This window comes from Ceratotherium simum, chromosome 8 (genome assembly GCF_057802395.1).
Source record: "Ceratotherium simum simum isolate JZ-2026a chromosome 8, ASM5780239v1, whole genome shotgun sequence".
NCBI classification, from domain to species: domain Eukaryota; kingdom Metazoa; phylum Chordata; class Mammalia; order Perissodactyla; family Rhinocerotidae; genus Ceratotherium; species Ceratotherium simum.
In genome coordinates, this window is record NC_141907.1 from 59,495,544 (window position 1) to 59,519,095 (window position 23,552).

At 36.3% G+C, this 23,552-nt stretch overlaps 1 protein-coding gene across 1 annotated transcript; it reads left to right on the top strand.

Moving 5' to 3' along the window:
* Positions 1 to 1,307: 1,307 nt before the first annotated feature.
* ALB (albumin) lies at positions 1,308 to 16,470 on the top strand. Its single transcript, XM_004419163.3, has 14 exons — positions 1,308 to 1,386; positions 2,100 to 2,157; positions 3,286 to 3,418; positions 5,073 to 5,281; positions 5,899 to 6,031; positions 6,861 to 6,958; positions 8,460 to 8,589; positions 9,505 to 9,719; positions 11,169 to 11,301; positions 12,437 to 12,534; positions 13,535 to 13,673; positions 14,258 to 14,481; positions 15,657 to 15,789; positions 16,429 to 16,470. The coding sequence occupies exons 1-14, from the start codon at positions 1,308 to 1,310 to the stop codon at positions 16,468 to 16,470; spliced, it is 1,824 nt and encodes a 607-aa protein (XP_004419220.1).
* Positions 16,471 to 23,552: the final 7,082 nt, after the last annotated feature.

Here is a 23,552-nt window from a genome sequence, read left to right on the forward strand (position 1 = left end):
CTGTATTTGATTATCTATTTGGTACTCATACGTGAAACGAAATACAGTAAAATAAGATCATAGAAAGTGTATCTCTTTCATCATATGACTGAATAGGAAAAATAATGCTTCTGTTGAGTATTTGTTAGTCTTCGCATCTATATGTGCCATAGAGCAGCTTGACTGACAGTTTTGATTGACTCGGTTATGTAATTAAATGAAATGACTGGCTTGACACTAATTTTTGTAGTTCTTCATCTCTGGGGCGAAAGGGCAGAGAGAGAATAGCCTTTCAGAGGTAGAGATCAGAATCTTGGTTGGGGAGAGTAGGAAAGGAAGTTTGGAAAAACATTTCTGAAAAATTATCTTTGCTTTGTTTTCAGACATAATGTTAAATTTACTTTGAAACTCAAAATAACGTTAAAGAAGAGCATGTGACTTTTCTTTTTATTAAAAAGGAGAAAGGAAAAACGTGTGAAACAGAGATGGAAAGAATATGATGCTTGGTGAAGAAGGTCTAGGATTCTATAACCTCTAGAGGTGTAATCAGGGCTCAAACTGGCCTGTGTATATGATCATGCAAAGATCATCATTACTGTCTTTTGCATTCATTTTCTTCCCCGTCTCCTTAACAGGAAATTCTATGAGAGATACCCATATTTCTTCTAAGCATCCTACTGCAGGGACTGAATCACTCATGGGCCAGAGCTGGGATGGAAATGTAGAACTTCTGAATATCCATTTTAGTTGTTATTGTTGCTATGGCTTTTTCTTAGTTTGCAGCTTTTTCAGACAGAATAGTTTCAGAAGAATGAAAAAGACATGGATGCCCTCTGTGTGTGTGTGTAAATTTTTTATTATTTATCAATAAAAACACACTTGGAATTAGTAATAGATACAATTCAGGGCTTAGCTCTTTTAGTACGTCTTATTTCCAAGCTAAGTCATTGGTTTGGTTAAATTTTTGCAAATACTGAAAACTAAAATGTTCAAATGGGAAATCACAGATAAAGAACATGGTAATGAATAATAGGCACAAATCGTTTAAACTCTTATGTAAAATTTGATAAGATGTTTTACATAACTTTAATGAATTGACGAGGTCTTGTGGGGAAAACAGCGCTAGATGGCAAACATACGCAACAGATTAGTCAAACAATTGTTTGGCAAGAATATTGTAAATTTTGTAATCAGTTGGGAGCCAATGAATACAAAGATGAGTCTAGTTAATAATCTATAATTATTGGTGAAAGAAGTATATTAGTCCTAATTTCCCTCTATTTCTCCTACCTTTTTCTCTTTTATCAACCTCACAAGCCTTTGGCACAATGAAGTGGGTAACCTTTATTTCGCTTCTCTTTCTCTTCAGCTCTGCTTATTCCAGGGGTGTGTTTCGTCGCCATTCATGTAAGAATTCTGTTTTTCTATTGTTCAACTTTTCTTTTATTTTCCTAGTAAAAAAGAGTTTCAGTAAGCTCTGCTTCTTTAAAGAAGTAAGTTTTCCTTTAGCATTTATTTCTAGACTTTGACGATATTTTGTATTTGTGAATCCTTAGAAAGTTATCTTATTAATGTTTCTACCATCCTAGGTGAAAAAAATGGTGAGAATTGCTTAGTACCTGTAATTCCTTTTGCTCATGAAGGAACTTAGACAGAGTGACTTAAACCTCACAGAATATAGTTGAAGATAGAATTCATAACTCCAAATTCTCAGAGGCCTATCTACTGCACCTTACTTTGTAAAAGCAAAACCAAAATCTGTCATTAATCTTACGAATAGAATTTGTATTTATATTTTTCATTTCAACTGTCCTCTCAGTAGCCGTTAATAGACACTACAAGAGCATTAGATCTTATCCAAGTATGAATATAAAGTTATAGATATTTAATGATTTTAATGATTTTTCAAATAGTATCGTTGGTGATTGAGTAACTCTTCTGTTTAAATGCAGAAGAAATAGTTCACCTTCATCCTAAGATTTTCTGTAGGGATCAAAGCCCAATGTTTTGGCGCAAATGAATACCTAAGTCAAATGGAGAGAAATATAAAAAGTGACATTGTAACCAGTTATTTTCTTCAGAATTTAAACAAATCCTTTTTTTTCCCTTCCCCCCCCCAGACAAGAGTGAAATTGCTCATCGGTTTAATGATTTGGGAGAACCACATTTCAAAGGCCTGTAAGTTAAAATATTGAATATTGAAGAGTTAAATTAATGTTTCTAATAGTGTTGGTTATTATTCCGAAGTTTTTATATTCCCTTGTCATCAGGGTCCAGACTCTGGAACAGTTCTGTCCAATAGAATTTTCTGCATTGATGGAAATATTTTATATTGATGTTCTCCAATATGGTCGCCATTGGCCACGTGTGGCTGTTGAATACTTAAAAATGGCAAGCGCAAGTGAGGATCAAAAATTTAGATAATATATAATTTTATTTAAATCTATATAGTCACATGCAGCTGGTGGCTACTCTATAGGACAATGTAGCTCTGGAACTCTTATACAATCTGCATGGTGGGAAAGACTTTACTATATGACTCCTTTCACAGCTCACTAAATTCCTTTACCTAGCAAATAGATCTGTGGTTTCTTGAGAGCATTTTAATATATATATATATATTTTTTAGGGGGGAGCAAGATTAGCCCTGAGCTAACATCTGTTGTCAATCCTCCTCTTTTTGCTGAGGAATATTGGCCCTGTGCTAACATCCATGCCCATGTTCCTCTTCTCTATATGGGATGCTGCCACAGCATGGCTTGACAAGCGGTGCGTAGGTCAACACCCAGGATCTGAACCCACGAACCCTGGGCCACCCAAAGCGGAGCCTGTAAACTTAACCACTATGCCACGGGGCCGGCCCATAATATTTTTTTAATCTTGTAAAAACTGAGAAATTAGTTTATTTTTTAAAGGTCCATCTCATCCTACAGCCTGATTAAATGAGATGTGTGCGTGCTTTTAGCTTTCTGTTTTAAACAGTCAAAGGGCCTATGTAATACCCTTGTTATTCTAATTAGATCTAATTTAGAATACATTTGACTTGCTTGCTCTATGTGCGTGCATCTACTGACATGCACACACATATTTAAACATGGTGGAAGTACATATCTTCTTTAATTAGAAAGCCACATATGCCTGGTTAGGCCTCAGATAATAGCTGATGTGAATAGGCTTTCTGGATAATAGTAAGAAAGATGTATAAAATATAGAACATATACAGATACACAATTTGCTCGCTAGCATAGTAACCTACTTTATGTTAAAATGTTATTATGCTATGTTTTTCTTTGTTCTTTGTTTCAGGGTGCTGGTTGCCTTTTCTCAGTATCTACAGCAGGGCACATATGAAGATCATGTAAAATTAGTGAATGAAGTAAATGAATTCGCAAAAAAATGTGTTGCTGATGAGTCAGCTGAAAATTGTGACAAGTCACTTGTAAGTACCTTCTGATTTTGAATATTATTTCTTCTTCTTCTAAGTAATCCTGAGCATTTCAAAGGAAAAAAAAATCTCATTTTAGTTATCTCAATTATTGCTAATGACCATATTTGTAAGCAACGCTCAAAAGTGGGTATCGCCATTGTTTCTTCTGTGATAGACACATTCTAGATATACCCACAGTTTTAAATACGTCTCTTTATTGAGACCACACACAATAGTCATAGTGTATTTAAATGGATATTTGTCATTTGTAAAAGTCTCTTTTGAAAGTTTGAAGTTTGATTTCTTTTCATAGAGGCTAATAATTATAACGTGGTTTTTATCATTAGAAAGCACTCAACTGATTTTTAATTTGTTACCCGGATAAAATAATATGTAGTACAGCTACATAGTCCTCATCTTAGGGATGTTCACGTTTTTACATACAATAAAAAACCAGGGCATTCATTCATTTTGAAGGACTTGGAAGTTTTGATATTTCTGGATAGGTCTTCAGTACAAGGAGAGGTTTATATTTCTCTCACCACTCAATATCTAAATACTTTTCTGGGAACAAGCCCATTTTTAATTTATCACTGAAGCCTTTCCTCCTCTTATTTCTCTCTATATGTATCCGTCTCTCAAGGCAGAATCAGTACTTTAACTCCACACAATATTATGGCTTTAAAAACGAATTTTAAAAAATGTGTTTTTTTTGAAAATTAAATTCTGTCTTGAGCAGTGTATTTTCCCTGAAGTTACAATTATTTCATAATAAAAATTAATGGAAACAGAAAGGATTTATTTAACGGAATGTGCTTTGAGGCAAATATTTCTAGGATGAAAAAGATCTATATTTTAATACAATAACTTAATTAATACATAGTAAATTGTGTTATACTCCTCAGTTTTTAATAGTATTTTTTTTGTGTGTGTGTGTGTGTGTGAGGAAGATCAGCCCTGAGCTAACATCCCTGCTAATCCTCCTCTTTTTGCTGAGGAAGACCGGCTCTGAGCTAATGTCTATTCTTAATCCTCCTCCTTTTTTTTTGCCCCAAAGCCCCAGTAGACAGTAGTATGTCATAGTTGCACATCCTTCCAGTTGCTGTATGTGGGAGGCGGCCTCCGCATGGCCGGAGAAGCAGTGTGTCGGTGCGCGCCCGGGATCCAAACCCGGGCCACCAGTAGCTGAGCGCACGCACTTAACCCCTAAGCCACGGGCCGGCACAGTTTTTAATCGTATTTACTGAAAAGTTGGACCTCTCAAAAAGGAGCAGATCAAATGAGAAACTATCTGAACACTTTCCTCCCTAATGTGAATTCACCTGCTACTTGGAGGATTATTTTTCCTTGATTTTTTATTATAAGGGTCACTCTCCTGGCCGTTAGACTCAGTTGGAAATAGAAGTAATATTCATTCCTTCAAGCCATTGACGGTCTTTTTGCCCTTCTGTTTTATCCACTGTAAGTACTAGTGTGACAGTTAATTCTTAAGAAAATTACACATAGGTGGTCAAATCAAGGGAAACTCTCTAAACCTGAGAAAAATGTGGATTTTTATATGATTTCCTGACCAAGTTTTACCAGTATATTAAATTATTACTGTTCTTTGGGTACAAAGAAAATAAAATACTGCCCAGAAATTTGAAGCCTGCTGTCTTCCATTTAGCATACTCTTTTTGGAGATGAATTGTGTAAAGTTGCAACTAATCGTGAAACCTATGGTGAACTGGCTGACTGCTGTACAAAAGAAGAACCTGAGAGAAACGAGTGCTTCCTGCAACACAAAGATGACAGCCCCAACTTCCCCCCTCTGAAAGCAGAGGCTGATGTTCTGTGCGCCCAATTCCAGGCAGATGAACAGAGTTTTCTGGGAAAGTAAGTAATCGGATTGTTATACTTCAAAATTAAAAATTATGGAATAGGTTAAGACATGATAACAATGACTGTAACAAAAAGTATTTTCAACATTAAGACTTGGAAGCTTTTGTTCTAACGACAATTTTCAAAGAAGTAATATTTGATACTATACAATTCTACACAATAAAAAATTTGATCAAAGATCTTTTGGAGTTTATTAAAACAGGATATGATCTATATGAAAAATTTGAGATCGACATGTATTAAAATATTATGAAGATATATGTTTAGTTATTCTCAGGTTTGATTTCATTTTAGTCAATAACATTAGGTCACCAAAATTTAACTATTTTATATGTATGTGTGTATACATATGTATATACATATGTGTATGTATATATGTATATACGTATATGTATGTTTATATATATAAACATATATATAAGTATGTAAGTTTAACCTTTTCACTGACTTAAAGAATAAGAAAGGCACGGTCATCTTGTGCAAATTGAGCTTAATTGGTAAATTAGACATCTTTGGGTTTTGGAGGCTCTGGGGAGAATGGTTGATTACAGTTGTTCATGTAATACTGTCTGCTGTAGAAAAATGACTGTCTTTTCTTTTAAAAAATTTAGATATTTATATGAAATTGCCAGAAGACATCCTTACTTTTATGCCCCAGAGCTCCTTTACTATGCTGAAGAATATAGAGACGATTTAAAAGAATGCTGCCAAGCTGATGATAAAGCTGCCTGCCTGCTGCCAAAGGTATTTCCCAGAGGAATAGAAGAACTAATTCATAATCAAACCTCAGATTTTGAGGATCTTATGGCTAGATTTAGGGAACCTAAATCTCTGATATAAACTTCTTTACATGGTCAAAAAAGCCTTCCTCACTCTTATCCTCCACAGAGATCTTTCACTCTTTTTAAAGGCCTCTGACCTTCTATTCCTCCTTCTAAGGTTTACCAAAGTGGATCTGATAGAGGGCATCCCTGTCTACGTGTCTCAATATCCTAGCTTTCTTTACGGTGCTGGTCACTATAGTGAAATATGGAAACTCATTTGTAAAATTGCACAGCAAGGGGGCACAGTTTTTGTTTATCTTTTCATGAGCCTTTTTTATGAGGGGGTGGGTCATGGAATTCAAAGTAGAGAATTGAACTGCATCTAGAAGCCTGGATTTATTCAATCAGTCTGTAAATATTTATTATGTACTGCATTCTCTTTTGTAGGGAGTTTATTGATGTGATGAGAGTTGATGAAATGAATTATATGCAAAATTAGGAAGGCAGTCAAGTCATATTCCCCGGGATATGAGTGTAGTCTGTTCTTCCTCTTTCCTTTTCAGTTTCCTTTTCCCTGGCAATGCCTCTGTGCTGGTGCTTAACTACCTAGAGGCTTCCACTAGGGCTGGGCTGATTTTTCCTCTCCTTGCATAGCAAAATAATTATTCACCAATAGGGAGCGCTTGGGAATTTAGGTGTCAATTATCTCTTTAAAATTTAAATTGGCATAGTCTCAGCTGAACTTAAGAAGCGTTTTTACATGTCAAATTTTTCTTTTCTAATTTTTCCAAAATAATTTCTTTTTACAGATTGCAGTTTTGAGGGACAGAGTACTGACTTCATCTGCCAAAGAGAGACTCAAGTGCGCCAGTCTCCAAAAATTCGGAGAGAGAGCTCTCAAAGCATGGTATTTTAAACTTAGTTTGCATCTTTATAGCGGTGCAAATGACGATGGCTCAGTTGACAAAATTGTGCATTTATATAGCATTTTACACAGAGCTTTCACATACATCCTTTTAGTTGTCTAAAAGGTAAAAATTTAAGAGGTGAAAACCAGAGCATCAATGACAATTTGTTATTATTTTTTATCACATTTTTTCTAAGTAGTCAAAGAACTCACAGGACATCTTTTTTGTCCTTCTAGGACAGGTATTTAAACTCCCATTTATTTATAAAAACTAGGGATCTTATTCTAATAGTCCACACTTTTTATAAAGCTATCATCAGGAGCTTTCATTTAATTTTATCTCCCTCCCTCAATTATCTGAAAGTGTCTGATTGTCTTTTTATGTTCTGATAATTAAATACAGCCATCAAGTTTACTACTCATTTTTTCATAGTTCCAGCTCTGCTCTTAATCTCTCTCTTTTGTTTTTTTTTTTTTTGCCTGGGCCTCTGTTTTTATATTAGTTAGCTAGTTCTAGAAGCATCCTTCAATAGTATCCATGTCAAGAAAAGTCCCCCCTCCCCAATCCTCCATTTGCTAGTCAACAATGAACCAACATGAACAGGAGATAAAATGAAAATAATCGACATTTTGCAGGCTCTGTAGAAATCGTCATTTGAACTATCTTTGTCTGTCGTCTCCGCCATCTACACCATCAAAATCAACCAAATCAATGAACAAAACAACCCAGACATGAAACATTACACAGTTAAACAGGCTGTGGTTGGTTTTGGGGAAGAAGTATCTTTCATCAGATTTAGGCGACTCTGAAATGATTTGGGAAAGCATGCAGATACTAGCCTTTTACATCTTGTCATCGAGTTTAGAGACTGCGCCGGATTAATTTCTTGGTAAAAGTATGGTTAATCAAAACTCCCTAATTTTGTAAAACTTATGACATTTCCTTTCTCAGAGACTTTAGAAGTCAGGAAGAATGTGTTTTAATTGATTAAAAAAAGATAACTAGAGTTTATATGACACTTCCCAGTTTATAAAATGCTTTCATATGCGTTATCTAACTTAATCCTCAGAACGATCTTTTGATTTAGCATACTGTTGTGACTCTGTAGAGGCTGAAGCTCAGAGAGGCCAAGTAACTTGCCTAGGGTCACACTGCTAATAAGCGATAAAACCAGTTCTGGACGTCAGATCTGGGATCTAAACTTGATGCCTCTCAGCACATCTCCCCTTCTAGAACACCCCTTTGATTTCTGCTTTTATGAATCGCGGGACTTCTATCCACCGTGTACACTCTTACAATGGATAGTTCTGCCCTAAGAAAACATGTTGCCCTAAGATAACCTGGTTTAGAACTAGCATTAAAATAAGAACTAATGAATTTTACAGATTATTTCTACGTTATTTTATCCTGAATTTTCTTGTTATAAGTAGTATTTTCCTAGTACTTTCACATAAAATATTGCATGTTAATAGTATTTTGATGGAAGAAATTTCTCTTTAGGACAGTAGCTCGCCTGAGCCAGAAATTTCCCAAGGCTGACTTTGCAGAGATTTCCAAGCTGGTGACAGATCTTGCCAAAATCCACACGGAATGCTGCCATGGTGACCTGCTTGAATGTGCAGATGACAGGGTAAAGAATCCTCTTTAGTATGCTTTTTGATAATTTACATGCTAAGTTGATAGAGTGAATTTATTTAATACTGTGGATGACAACTGACAGTGAGTTGAGATTGTCTCCTGTGCTCTAATCTGCTCAATCCTTTCCTTGTCTTGTGGTAGTTTTTTTTTACCGGGCTAACCTGCTCACTAAATGATCTGACAAAATCATTCACTAATTTGTAATCCCTTTCAGTCATATTCTAACTGACAACAAAGGCTTAAACTGAAGTAGAATGGCTACAAAGGTAGATTTCTTAGGAGATTTTTTGGGGAGGTGAGTGGAGTTGGAGAAGGGCTGGTATCTGGAGACCTTTGGAAATTATGAGTTTTTTTCTCTATATTCTCTCAATTAATTCTCTGTGTTAAATATACAAATATTTAGCATGATATCTCTTTTCCCCAAACTTAAAAATATGACCAAATGCCAGAATCCTAATCTCTCTGGACATCTTCTGGAAAATTTAAGACAGATATTTTCCGTACATAAGTGGGGCCTGTGACTATGCTCTTGACTAATTTTTCAAAAATTTATCACACTTTAGTTTTTTGGTTTCAAACTGCCTGCACTTAATTTTGGGAGGATATTTGGAAAAACAATATTGAGTTTTAATTTAAAAACTTAAATGCCTTAACAGTAGAAATATAAAATTAATAAATAACTGATATGGGCCCCTGCTACTGACTAGTTTTTTTAATCAAGTGGAAATGTTTCAGTAGTTCTGAGTCTGCAGGCTAAGGAGCACAGACTGAAAGTGTTCATAGAAGGCAGGTGGGTGTGTGTATGGTCTTAGAATACAACGAACGTGTTCTGCCAACATGATAAAGGCCGGGAGAAAGTGTAGTGATGTCAATTTGCATTGAACAATTTCCATCAACTTGCTTATAGGCGGATCTTGCCAAGTACTTTTGTGATAACCAAGATTCAATCTCCAGTAAACTGAAAGCATGCTGTGATAAACCTCTGTTGCAAAAATCCCACTGCATTGCTGAGTTTGAAGGCGATGAGTTGCCTAGTGACCTGCCCCCATTAGCTGCTGATTTTGCTGAAGATAAGGAAGTTTGCAAACACTTTCAGGATGCAAAAGATGTCTTCTTGGGCACGTAAGTGGATAAGGAATTATCTTTTCATAGATTTCATACGGTCTCAGGATTTAGGAAGATATTCTAGGCTTTCCTTTGGAGTTACTACAATTTCCATATTGCCTAGAATGCTTCTTTATCTTTCTCTCTTCCAGCCTTTAAAATTTTTTGGAAAAAATTAATTAGTTTTAAAAAGTTGTCATAAAATAATAAACACGTGCTCATGGCAAAAGCTCAGTCAATAGAAAAGAGTACAAAGTAATAACTAAGTTTCTATTTTTACCCCCCTTCCTTACTCCTTAGGGATATTTCTAGAAATATCTCTAGAAACATTTTGTGTATACATAAATTATATACATATTATTTATTCATTCATTCATTCAAAGAGTATTTCTTGAACTGACCATAATGTATATGTATGAACATGTGTAATACATCTTTATCTCTCTCTGTCTCTCTATCTATCCATCTATGACTTATCTGTCTATGTATCTGACGGCAGCAAAGAAGTATAAAGAGAAGTATAGAGTCTGCTACCAGGTGCTTTATATTTGGTTGAAAAGACCAGAAATCCAGTAACATGGCAAGGCAGCACACAATCAAATGACAAAATAAATGATTATATATAGTCAGTAAGCGTGGTGATAAACTTTGCATTTTTATTGTTGGATTGTAATAGTATTCTGTACACTAAATAATATTTCATAAAATTGTGTACCCTTCAAGATTTCACTCATAGAGAGAGAAAAAAGAAAAATTTAAGAATACATCTCTATTTATCTATCTGTCAGAACCTTTTTGAGGTGTACTCCAAATCAAACAAAATATACATAGTAATAATAGGTGTCATTCATCGAACACTAAATATGTGCCAGACAGTGTGTGTTTTGCATAGAATATGTCATGTATTTCTCATAACCTCCCTTATGAAATAGATACTATTATTCTCCCCAGTCTATAGAAGAGGAAACTAAGGCTCTAATAGTTTTTTTTTTTTTTGTGAGGAAGATCAGCCCTGAGCTAACATCTATTGCCAATCCTCCTCCCTTTTTTTTCCCCCCAAAGCCCCAGTAGATAGTTGTACGTCATAGTTGCACATCCTTCTAGTTGCTGTATGTGGGATGCGGCCTCAGCATGGCTGGAGAAGTGGTGCGTTGGTGCGAGCCCGGGATCCGAACCCAGGCCACCAGTAGCTGAGCGCGCACACTTAACCGCTAAGCCACCGGGCCGGCCCAAGGCTCTAATAGTTTTAATCAGTTGCCTAAGGTGATACAGCAGAGTAAGTGGCAGAGCCAGGACTTGACTGCAGGTAGCTTTAACTCTAAACCCCAAGCCCTTGGCCATTAAGCTTTACTGCATGGGGTTTAGTCAAATTCGGACCTTTGGGATATGAGTTACTCTTGTGGTTAGTTATGTGATTTTTCTTGCTCATTTGTCCAACTAAATCTATTTTATTTTCATCTTAATTAGGTTTTTGTATGAATACGCAAGAAGGCATCCTGATTACTCTGTCTCTTTGCTGTTGAGAATTGCCAAGCAATATGAAGCCACACTGGAAAAGTGCTGTGTCGCTGATGACCCACCTGCATGCTATGGCAAAGTGGTAGGTTTCTTCAAGGAAAAAAAACGCAGCTCTTTGACTGATGATTCCGACAATAAGAAAGAAAAATAATGCAAGAATGCAAAATGTTATATAGTGCAATTTAGATCTTTTCTTGAGATGGTTCAATTCTGTGCTCTTAAATATTATAGGAAAAATAACCTTAAGTAGAGTGGTTAATAAAACCTCGAATAGTCTAAAAAAAACAGATCTGAAGAGAGTGGTCTCTAATTTCACAAAATCTTGACCACGCTTTTTCTCTCTTTCACACTCTGGAGAATAAAACAAGATAAAGTAAAATTAAATGTTAATTAAAAGAGATTTAACTTAGATACAAAGAAAGTTAACCTGATTCCAAGATTTATCAAGTATGAAGAATTAGTATCTCAAGGAAGGTTGTGAAATCTATTCATTTAGAATATTTTCAAATTTTTTTGAGAAGGTTTTAGAATAGTTTTATAAGAAATTAAGTAAAGAGTGGTAATCTGTTCTGGAGGATTTTTAGCATATTTAGCTAGGATTTTAGCATATTTAGCACTCCTAGCAAATGTAGTAATTTCCAAACTTCAGAATCAGAGGAAAGTTATTCTTTCCTCTACCAGGAACCTGCTATATGCCAGGTACCATACTGGAACCAATGACCAAGGTAAAATCTCTTATCTCAGAGAGGTCAGGATCCAACTGGAGAGATAGCTTCATAAAAATGACACTTACAACCATAGCCATCATTTACTGAGCTTTTACTATGGTCCAGACACTGTTTTAATTTCATTAGCTCAGGTGGTTTACAGAGCAAGTCTCTGAGGTGAGTTCCATCTTTGTCCTCATTTTTGAGGTGACGGTTCTAAAGCTTGGAGATGGGAAGAAAAGTTGCACATCTAGAAAATGAGTAGATGGCCTGGTGCAAACACCAGCAGTTGCACTCCAGAGTCTGAATATTCTTAATCACTTATACTATACAGCCCTGCCAAATAAGATAAACATTTTGGACATATTGTAATAGATTTGGCATTAAAGATCTATTTACATAGCTTTGGGCAGAAAGGAGGAAGGCTCTCACTCTGCCTAGAGGGGTGAAAAACAGCCTGCCTCTGGTCCTCAGCTGGAATACTGTAAACACGATTCTTTTATCTTTCAGTTTGATGAGCTGAAAACTCTTGTGGATGAGCCTGTGAAGTTAGTCAAAGAAAACTGTGAAACTTATGAAAGGCTTGGAGAGTATGACTTCCAAAATGAGTAAGTATTTTTGTTTATTGGCTAATTTTTTTCTTGATCTATTAGTAATTATTTAAGACAATGTATAGACCACCTATCATACAACTTTTAATCATGAAAATACAGTATGAAGGAGATAAAATAGTTGATGGGATGGAGAGGCCTACATTTGAGTGCAATTTAAAAAATTGGTCTGGGAGGGAAAATACCAAATCTTGGGATATAGGAACTGAAGATGCTCCTTGAAGGTTAAGGAATAATTTACCGGCAAACAAAATACAGCAATGCTTTGCAGAGCGGGAAATAGTAGGCCTTGACAGCAGTAGCTCAATAAGCTGATCTAATACATCTAATTTCCTGATGTAATATAGCCTTATCTGTGGAGGAAAAGACAAGAAGGGACACACTATTCAGTAGCTATTTATTGTTCGGCTTACATATGTTAGTGCTCTTCTAACTGTGGGTGATAGGAATAACAACAATGAACAACACAGTCTCTTCCCTTGAATAGATTACAGTCATACATTGACTTTCAGTGGTGATTGACATTCCTAGTAAATGATTATTACATGCTAGGTACCATGCCAGGCTGATCGTATGCTTTCTTTTAATTCAACCCTTGCACCATCCCTATGGAGTCAGATATATTTCCTCCATTTTATAGGTGAGAAAATTTATTCTTATCTTTCAAATTTATCACAGTGCTGATATATATTAATCTCTCAGTAGGTTTTATTGAAAGAAAGAAGTAATTAATAAATATATTAATGTCACTAAATTATAATAAGGTAAGTCACTTTCCTAAGATTATATAGCACAGGTGGAATTCAAAGCTAGGCTTAACTGGTTGCTCAGGACAAGGTCTTCCCCCACACTATCCCACCAACCTAGAGATGGAGATAATTTTATGAATGAAAAATCATCTTAGTGGATTTTGGTTAAGTATTCTCTGCTTGACCTTCTATGTTAGAAAAAGACAGTTTCTTGCCTGGCTAAAAACACATGGACTATTTTGTTACAGGCTCATAGTTCGTTACACCCACAAAGTACCCCAGGCGTCAACTCCAACTCTCGTGGAAATCTCAAGAAAAATGGGAAAAGTGGGCACCAAGTGTTGTAAGGTTTCTGAACCACAAAGATTGCCCTGTTCTGAAAACTATGTGAGTCTTTTAAAATATAATAAAGCTAAGAATGATGAATTTTTGCCTTTAGATATTGACAAAGCTAACTCTCAGAGGCAGGGGTGGACTAATGTGTATGTGGGGGGGGGGAAGGGGTAGTGGCAGCCGGGACTTGGTTACCTATATTATCTGACCATCAGAATGAGGATTTAGATAAGATTCCAAAGATGATAAATTGTTTTGAAAAGATTTCATGAATTTTCAATATTCCTTCCTGGCGTTTTCTCAATTTTCACTTTCTTTGTCTTTTCTTTAATGTATCAGTATAAGACTAGTTCTTCCCCACTCCAACACATATCTCAGGATTCACCTCAAATTATTTTAATCAATTATTTTCTCAAGTGAATTATTTTTAAAATGTAGACATTTTTAATTAAAAGTGAAAAGACTGTTCTTATTCTTTGTACTTCTAAAGATAAGCAAATCACTGCTTCCAGTCGACCTTGGATTCAATGTTGCTAGTTAAAATATAACACTTGTTTTGGTCCATTGGAAAGTAGGAGTTCATGGAAAACTTTTAATTACACTTCTTTTGAATTTCTGCCCTCCTACCTGTTCTCTAGCTGTCCTTGATCCTGAACCGGTTGTGTGTGTTGCACGAGAAGACTCCAGTGAGCGAGAGAGTTACCAAATGCTGCACGGATTCCTTGGTGAACAGACGGCCATGCTTTTCTGCTCTGCAACTCGATGAAACATATATTCCCAAAGAGTTTAATGCTGAAACATTCACCTTCCATGCAGATATATGCACACTTCCTGATGATGAGAAAAAAATCAAGAAACAAACGTGAGGAGTATTTCATTACTGCATGTGTTTGTAGTCTTGATAGTGAGAACTGCACATGGAAATGAGCAACTTTTTCTAAAGTAGTGATTATATTCCTTAGAAAAGAGTATTTAAGTATTGGCCTTATTGAGCTGATAAACGTGTCAAGAATAAAGTGGATAGCTTTTTGTTTTATTAGAAAAAAAAGACTGTATCATAATCCTGCCTACAAATCGTTCAGAATAATATTGTGGCTAAAATTGACAGTAGAATAATATCTTAAGCCAAGTCCAGTAGAAAAAGCTGAACAATTAACTGATGCATTTGTGCAGATAGCAAATTAGGTAGTAGAAATCATAGGAGAATTTATTTCTAGGCATGAATGATTATTTTAGGTTTGTTCTATGACAACCCACAGGCAAGGCAAACCCTTAAGATGTGACCTTGGAGAATGCAACTTGGATAATAAACAACTAGAAATGCGAGTTCTGAGGCTCGACTCCCTATTGTTGTCACAAGGGGTTATAATTGCATGAAATTGAGCAACAGAATGTTGCTATTGTCTCTGGCAGGTTCTGATCATGGCCATAGACTTAAGAGTAATATTGCAAAACCTCTCATGCCCACATGACCCTCTCTCTAGCACTGTTGTCTCTGCAGATGTCAATGAAAGAAAACCACCAGCTCCCATGAATTTGGATAGTCTTATTTCTTGTGGCCTCCCCACTAATAACTTTGAATTGGGCAAATTTCAAAAACCGAATATAAAGACTCTCAGAGTAGAAACTTTTAAAATGGAGTCCAAGATAATTAAAATTTAAGAATCATTTTTAGCTCTTAAATAGCTATAAAATTCAATATGGTATAACTTCCATAATCTGCATAATACATATATGCAATGACATAATGCTTTCCAGAGATTTAGTGAACAGAGATTTATTGATTTATTGGCACTACAGATGTCGAGCAGTTTACATTGATTATCTCATTTGATCCTTCCACCAGCCCTATGAGGGTGGATTTTATTATCCTGGTGCAAATAAGAATATTGACGCTTATAGTAGTAAGCCTGGGCCTCGAACCAGAGTTGTCTGGCTCCAAGACTTATAATCTTAAGCAACAGCACTACCGCCTTTACTATCTCCATTTTTCTTTATGTGTGTAACCTTTCTTCTATCTTTTTCATTCAAATGCAGGGCACTAGTTGAGCTGGTGAAACACAAGCCCAAGGCAACAAATGAACAACTGAAAGCCGTCATAGAGGATTTTGCAGCTTTTATAAACAAGTGCTGTGCAGCTGAGAACAAAGAGGCCTGCTTTGCTGAGGAGGTACTAGAGCCGTCTTCATTTTAATATGTCTAATTTCTTTTGTTGTTGCATTTGATCAAGCTAGGGGTTAGAAGTTTATGTATCTGAAAGACACTCTGTACATGTGAGACAGGAATCTTGTTCTACATACAACTGTCTTACAAAAGACTTAAATAGCTGTTGTTGTTTTTTTCTCCTGCTGCACTGTAGCATCTTATTAAATGTTTGTAATATTTGTTCTGTTTCCAAAGTTGTGATGTTTATGAATATAGGTAGAAATATTGATAAGGCCTGAAATCTTTTGGTAGAGACATCATTAAACCAAAACATTAATTTATTTAAGCATTTTCTTGAAAAATGCTGTTTTGTGATTTGGTTGAAACTGAGTGCTTTGTTTTTACAGATTAGTGGGGAAGTTTATATTTAAACGTCTGACTGAATCATTTAATATTTCCCTATGACTTGACAGTAATTTTTTATTCCTTTGGGGGCAATGGATGTCAGTGAGCTTCCTTCTAGAGATTCTAGTACTAAAATGGAATTAAAAGATGTGATGCATGTAAAATTACTTTGTAATCACCAATGGCTGTACAATGTTAATTTTTTGTCCTGATAGTGATGCTAATATTTTCCCCACATCTATCATTTCTTTGTATTCAGGGTCCGAAACTTGTTGCTAAAAGTCAAACTGCCTTACTCTAAAAATAACACAATCACAAGCATCTCAGGTAACTATACTTTAGATGTTTTTTAAAGTAAGTATAATAATTAGGATTAAAATAGTGAAATTGACTGACCATTTGCCAAGAGCCATATAGACCAGTGCCAGCCACTGTTCTAAGCTCTTTATATATTTTAACTTATTTAACTCTCAAAATAGTTGCTTGAGTTGAGTACCGTTATTATTCTCATTTTGCCGATGAGAAAATGAAGACACAGATTAAGGCATAGATTAAGTAAATCACCCAAGGACCACCCAGCTGGTGAGAGGTGGAGCCACAATTCAAAATTCAAACCAGAGCTTGAGAGTTAAACACTGACCTGTTCTAACCTAATGTGACACAGCTAAGCAATGGCTCAATGGTGGGATACTTTAGGTATTGGACTATACCATATGAAAGCACATTTTTGTAGGTAAAAAACAGTTGAATAGCAATGATTTCACATGGTTCAACTTAATAGCTCAATAGCAAATTCATTTCATTGGAGAATATGACAGATCTACCCTACGTAAACTTTACCTTATAGTGAATAATTTGCTACTAAGTTTCCAATGTGTCAACATGCTGAGCTTTAATAGAATTTCTCTTCTTATGACCCATTTTAAAATTTAGATGTTTGAACATAAACATGTTTTATCCATTTTGGTTGTAATATTTTGGGGGAAATTTAAAAATAGAATGAACTTTCTTTTTTAAAACAAGTTGTCCAACCATTTTATAGCATGAATTATTTTCATATTTTCCAAATTGACTGCGACGTCTATTCCACTACTAGGTTTTAACTTACTCTTTGCCGGCATGATAATACCTACATATTGTGCATTTAGAAGAGAAAGCAACTTTGTATCTCTGCTAATGTTATTATTTTGTAACTTGTTTTAGTCCTAAATGACAAGATTTTCCTCCTAGTGGTCTAACTTTGGGAAGACACTTTTTTGTTTGTGATTATCTTAGGTAAGAAGTAGGTGTTAAGTAAATGATTGAGGAGTGATAATGAAAAGTCTGTGACTTTGAAGCCTGAGGTGTCTGATGACATCAGTGATGAAGAGAGGACTTTAAAATACTTATTGGTGTGTCCTCTACCCTAATCCAACAGAAGAATTCAGCTGCCCTGAGTCTAGGACTGGCCTGAATTATTTTCATTGGTGGAAACTGCAGAAAGACAATCTAAACAATTTGGCATTCACTTGAATAGATTTTAAAAACACATACCATTTTAAAAACAATACTTATTTTTGTCCTTTTGTTTTTCAGCCTACCCTGAGAATAAGAGAAAGAAAGAGAAATGAAGACCCGGAGCTTATTCATCTGTTTTTCTTTTCTGTTGGTGTAAAATCAACACCCTGTCTAAAAAACACAAATTTCTTTAAACATTTTGCCTCTTTTCTCTGTGGTGCAATTAATAAAAAAAATGAAAAGAATCTAACATAATTGTCCAGGACTGTTATCTTTTAAAGATGAGCTGCCATCCTGAAAATTTTGTAGGTTCTGTGACAAAGTCCCATTGTTCTCTCTGTCTCCACTTCAATGGTGGACTTCTAGTTCCTTATGGGCTAATTAATTAAAAGAAACATTAATATTCTTCTAAGTTATGGATTGTAAACATTCAAATTATATTTTAACATTATGATAACTCTGAATAAAAGAATAAAAACTGTGGAATAGATAAGGCATATAAAATATGGCTTTTTCTTACTACTAGGACTCAATAAGAAATGTGAGAGAGAAAGAAGATAGAGATGATTGTAAGGATAGTTAATCGAATTGAGAAAAAAACTGATCCTAGAAGAAATTTAAGACAGTTTAGGATGACAATACATGAAAAGTGTAAGAAGTTTAATGAGTTTGGAAAAGCATTATTGGAAAAGAGGATTAGGAGATCTGGACAAAGGTACAGTAAAAAGTGATTACGGTATATTGAATTGAGGAAGTACAAGAGTTGGAGGGTAAAATTTTCTTGTAAAAAATTAAGATGTCATATTCAAGGGATATAGGATCAAGACGGCAGAGTAGGAAGAGCTTAGCTGACTTCCTCCCATAGACATACCAAAACTGCAGCTACATATAGAACAACTGTCACTGAGAACAGCCTGAAGACTAGCACAACTAAGGATATAAAGAAAAAGCCACATCAAGATGGGTGGAAATTGGGGGAGACATGGTCTAGTTAGGACTCACACCCTTGGAGTGGTGACCCATAAGCGGGAGATCCTCCTGGATGAGTGAGGGGCCCAAACCCCACATCGGGCTCCCCAGCCTGGGAAACCTGCACCTGAAAGATGAGACCCTGTAATGTACAGCTTTGAAAAACCAGTGACGCTTACATCTGGAAGAAGGGAGGGCTACAGGAAACTGTGATTCCATTCTTAAAGGGCGCATGCACAAACTCACTCGTTCTGAGTCCTCAGCACAGAGGCAGTAGTTTGAAAAGTACTGGTTCATACGTGAAGGAGATTCAATGACTAATTTTAGGGCATGTGCCAGAGAGGCAGGGATCTGCTGGAACTTTCTCCAGGGAAGGAAGCACTGGTGGGTACCTTTTTTTTCCTCTCCTTCTATTTAGCTGACCTGGCCCTGGGAGTCATGATTTTTGACACCCTCTATCTACCTTGCTAGCATTCCTCACCCTGTCCCGGCATTTCTCTTTGAGTCCGCCCTGACTGACACCCCTTCAATGTGGCTCCCATCCTGCCCAACCTGCTGGGCAGCCTTGGCCAGCACTAGAGCCCCTCCAAAGTGGCCCCTGCCCTGCCCACAGCAATCATGGCCCTGGCACAACAGGAGGGTGCATGCAGCCTACACAAAGGACACACCCGGAGTGCCTGGCTATGGTGACCAGGGGCAGTTTTGCTTCTAGGCCCTGCAGGACACCTTCTACATAAAGCCACCCTTTTAAGACCAAGAGATGAAGCTGACCTACCTAATACATGGAAACAAACACAGAGAATTAGGCAAAATGAGGAGACAAAGGAATAAGTCCCAAATGAAAGAATAAGACAAAACCTCAGAAAAAGGACTAAATGAAATGGAGATAAGCAATCTACCAGAAAAAGAGTTCAAAGTAATAGTCATAAAGATGCTCACTGAACTCAGGAGAAGAATAGATAAACAGGGTGAGAGCTTCAACAAAGAAACAGAAAGTATAGAAATCGTAGCTGAAGAATACAATAACTGAAATCAAAAATACACTAGAGGGAATCAACAACAGATTAGATGATGCAGAAGAATGGATCAGTGATCTGGAAGAAGGGTAGTGGAAATCACCCAATCAGAACAGCAAAAAGAAAAAAGAATAAGAAAAGAATGAGGGCGGCTTAAGGGACCTCTGGGACAAGATCAAACATGCTAACATTCACATTTATAGGAGTCCTAGAAGGAGAAGAAAGAGAGAAAAGGACAGAAAACCTATTTGAAGAAATAATGACTGAAAACTTCCCTAACCTGGAGAAGGAAACAGACATCCAAGCCCAGGAAGCACAGAGATTTCCAAATAAGATAACCCAAAGAGACCCACCGCAAGACACATTATAATTAAAATGTCAAAAGTTAAAGATAAAGAGAGAATCTTGAAGGCAGCAAGAGAAAAACATCTAGTCACATACAAGGGAAACCCCATAAGATTATCAGCTGATTTTTCAGCAGAAACTTTACAGGCCAGAAGGAAGTATTTGAAGTGCTGAAAGGAAAAAACTTACAACCAAGAATACTCCACCTGGCAAAATTATCATTCAGAATGGAAGGAGAGAGAAAGAGTTTTCCAGATAAGCAAAAGCAAAAGGAGTTCATCATCACTAAACCAGCCTTACCAGAAATAGTAAAGGGACTTCTTGAAATGGAAAAGAAAAGACTATAACTAGAGATAAGAAAAATTATTAAAGAAAAAATCTCACTGGTGATGGAAAACATATAGTAAAGGTAGTAGATCAACCATCTATATAGTTAGTTTGAAGGTTAACAGGCAAAAGCAGTAAAATTACGTACAGGTATACCTCATTTTATTGTGCTTCACTTGATTGCTCTTCGCAGATATTGCGTTTTTTACAAATTGAAGGTTTGTGGCAACCCTGCATCAAGCAAGTCTATTGGCACCATTTTTCCAACAGCTTTGACTCATTTCATGTCTCTATGTCACATTTTGGTAATTCTTACAATATTTCAAACTTTTTAATTATTATTATATTTGTTATGGCGATCTGTGATCAGTGATCTTTGATGTTACTATTGTAATTGTTTTGGAGCACCACAAACCACACCCATATAAGATGGTGAACTTAATTGATAAATGTTGTGTGTGGTCTTACTGCTCCATTAACTGGCCATTCCCCCGTCTCCTTCTCTCTCCTCAGGCCTCCCTATTCCCTGAGACACAACAATATTAAAATTAGGCCAGTTAATAACTCTACAATGGCTTTAAAGTGTTCAAATGAAAGGAAGAGTCACACATCTCTCACTTTAAATAAAAATGTTGAAATGATTAAGCTTAGTGAGGAAGACATGTCAAAAGACGAGATACGCTGAAAGTTAGGCCTCTGGCACCAAACAGTTAGCCAGTTGTGAATACAAAGAAAAAGTTCTTTAAAGAAATTAAAACTGCTACTCCAGCGAACACACAAATGATAGGAAAGCGAAATAGCCTTATTGCTGATATGGAGAAAGTTTTAGTGGTCTGGATAGAAGATCAAACCAGCCACAACATTCCCTTAAACCAAAGCCTAATCCAGAGCAAGGCCCTAACTCTCTACAGTTCTATTAAGGCTGAGAGAGGTGTGGAAGCTGCAGAAGAAAAATTTGAAGCTAGCAGGGGTTGGTTCATAAGGTTTAAGGAAAGAAGCCATCTCCATAACGTGAAAGTGCAAGGTGAAGCAGCAAAGGCTGATCTGAAGCTGCAGAAAGATATTCAAAAGATCTAGCTAAGATAATTAGCTGCACTAATTATCTAATGAAGGTATTGACACTAACAACAGATTTTCAGTGTAGACAAAACAGCCTTATATTGGAAGAAGATGCCATTTAGGACTTTCATAGCGAGAGAGGAGAATCCAAGGTCTGGCTTCAAAGTTTCGAAGGACAGCCTGACTCTCTGGTTAGGGGCTAAAGTAGTTGGTGACTTTAAGTTAATGGCCAATGCTCATTGACCATTGTTGACCAGTAATTTCAACTTTCAAGTCTTACTATTTAAGAAATACATTTTGTAAGGCTATAGCTTCCCTAGATAGTGATTCCTCTGATGGATCTTGGCAAAGTAAATTGAAAACCTTCTGGAAAGGATTCACCATTCTAGATGCCATTAAGAACAGTTGTGATTCGTGGGAAGAGGTCAAAATATCAACATTAACAGGAGTCTGGAAGAAGTTGATTCCAACCCTCATGGATGACTTTGAGGGGTCTAAGACTTCCACGGAGGAAGTAACTGCAGATGTGGGGGAAATAGCAAGAGATGTAGAATTAGAAGTGGAGCCTGAAGATGTGGCTAAATTGCTGCAATCTCATAATAAAACTTCAGCGGATGAGGAGTTGCTTCTTACAGATGAGAAAAGAAAGTGGTTTCTTGAGATGGAAACTACTCCTGGTAAAGATGCTGTCAAGACTGTTGAAACGACAACAAAGGATTTAGAATATTGTATAAACTTAGTTAATAAAACAGTGGCAGGATTTGAGAGGGTTGATAACAACTTTGAAAGAAGTTCTACTTGGATAAAATGCTATCAAACAGCATGATGTGCTACAGAGAAATCGTTCATGAAAGGAAGAGTCAATCAACGCAACAAACTTCATTGTTGTTATTTTAAGAAATGGTCATAGCCATCCCAGCCTTCAGCGACCACCACCCTGATCAGTCAGCAGCCATCAACACGGAGGCAAGACCCTCCACGAGCAAAATGATTGCAACTCGCTGACGGCTCAGAGGATGGTTAGTATTTTTCAGCAATAAAATATTTTTAAGTTAAGGTATGTACATTGTTTTTTTTAGATGTAATGCTATTGCACACTTAATAGAGCACAGCATAGTGTAAACATGACTTTTATATGCACTGGGAAACCAAAAAATTAGTGTGACTCGCTTCATTGCAATAGTCACTTTATTGCAGTGGTCTAGAATGGAGCATGCAATATCTCCAAGGTATGCCTGTATAAATGTTGAATCACTGTGTTGTACACCTGAAACTAATATAATATTGTGTGTCAACTGTACTTCAATAAAAAAGATAGAATATTAGGGAGACACTAGAAAATTATGGTTCAAAGGAGATTCAATAATATAAAAAATTAATTATTAATTATTAATAAATTAATATTAATTATTAATAAATTAATATTAATATTAATTATTACACAATTACTTAATATTGTTATACTCAATACTAAGTCTCTTTTCCTTGTTCCCAGAGGTAATCAGTGATATCAGACCATTGTCTATGAATTTACGTACCCAAAAGTCATTTATAGCCTTATTAGTTTGTGTATTTTTAAGATTTTTATAGAATTGGTTTTATATTGTACATGCCGTCTACTACTTGCTCATTTTATCCCCAATAATAATGCTTTATAGTTTTATTTTAAATACGATGCTTTCAAAAGATTTTGATACCAAGTTAAAAAAGACTCCCTCCATTCCTGGAATGTTACATTCCACGCTCTCCCCCATCCCCACCAACCTTTACTTTGACCTATCTTTGACTGTATCAAATACTTTTCCATTTTTGTTACAACTGTCACAAAGGTTGCAGAGAACCCAGAAGGGGAGAAAGGGAGACAGTGAGCGCTGGTTTGTGAGAAGCCTGGGAGGTAGACCTAGAAAGTTTTGAGTAAAGTGTTTCCACGGAAGTGGATCTACGTGAGACCTGTGTGTATGGCCTTGCTGCCCAGACGCCGAAAGGGGCCTTAAAATTTTTTGAGAGAGAAGCTCCAAAACGTGGGACTCCCACAGTCTGGCTTTCTGCTTCCCTGGGGATCAATCAACCAGATCCCAGGAGGAGCTCAGACCCTTGAGCCTAAGAATGGTGCAAGAGCACAAGGTCCGCTCTGGTTCCCAGAGGGCAGCCTGGCAAGCCCATCATTCTG

Coding starts and splice junctions, on each gene's coding strand:
- ALB (XM_004419163.3), top strand. CDS start 1,308: ATGAAGTGGGTAACCTTTATTTCGCTTCTCTTTCTCTTCAGCTCTGCT. Junction 12,535..13,534: donor GAGTATGACTTCCAAAATGA/GTAAGTATTTTT, acceptor ATTTTGTTACAG/GCTCATAGTTCGTTACACCC. Junction 15,790..16,428: donor AGGCCTGCTTTGCTGAGGAG/GTACTAGAGCCG, acceptor CTTTGTATTCAG/GGTCCGAAACTTGTTGCTAA.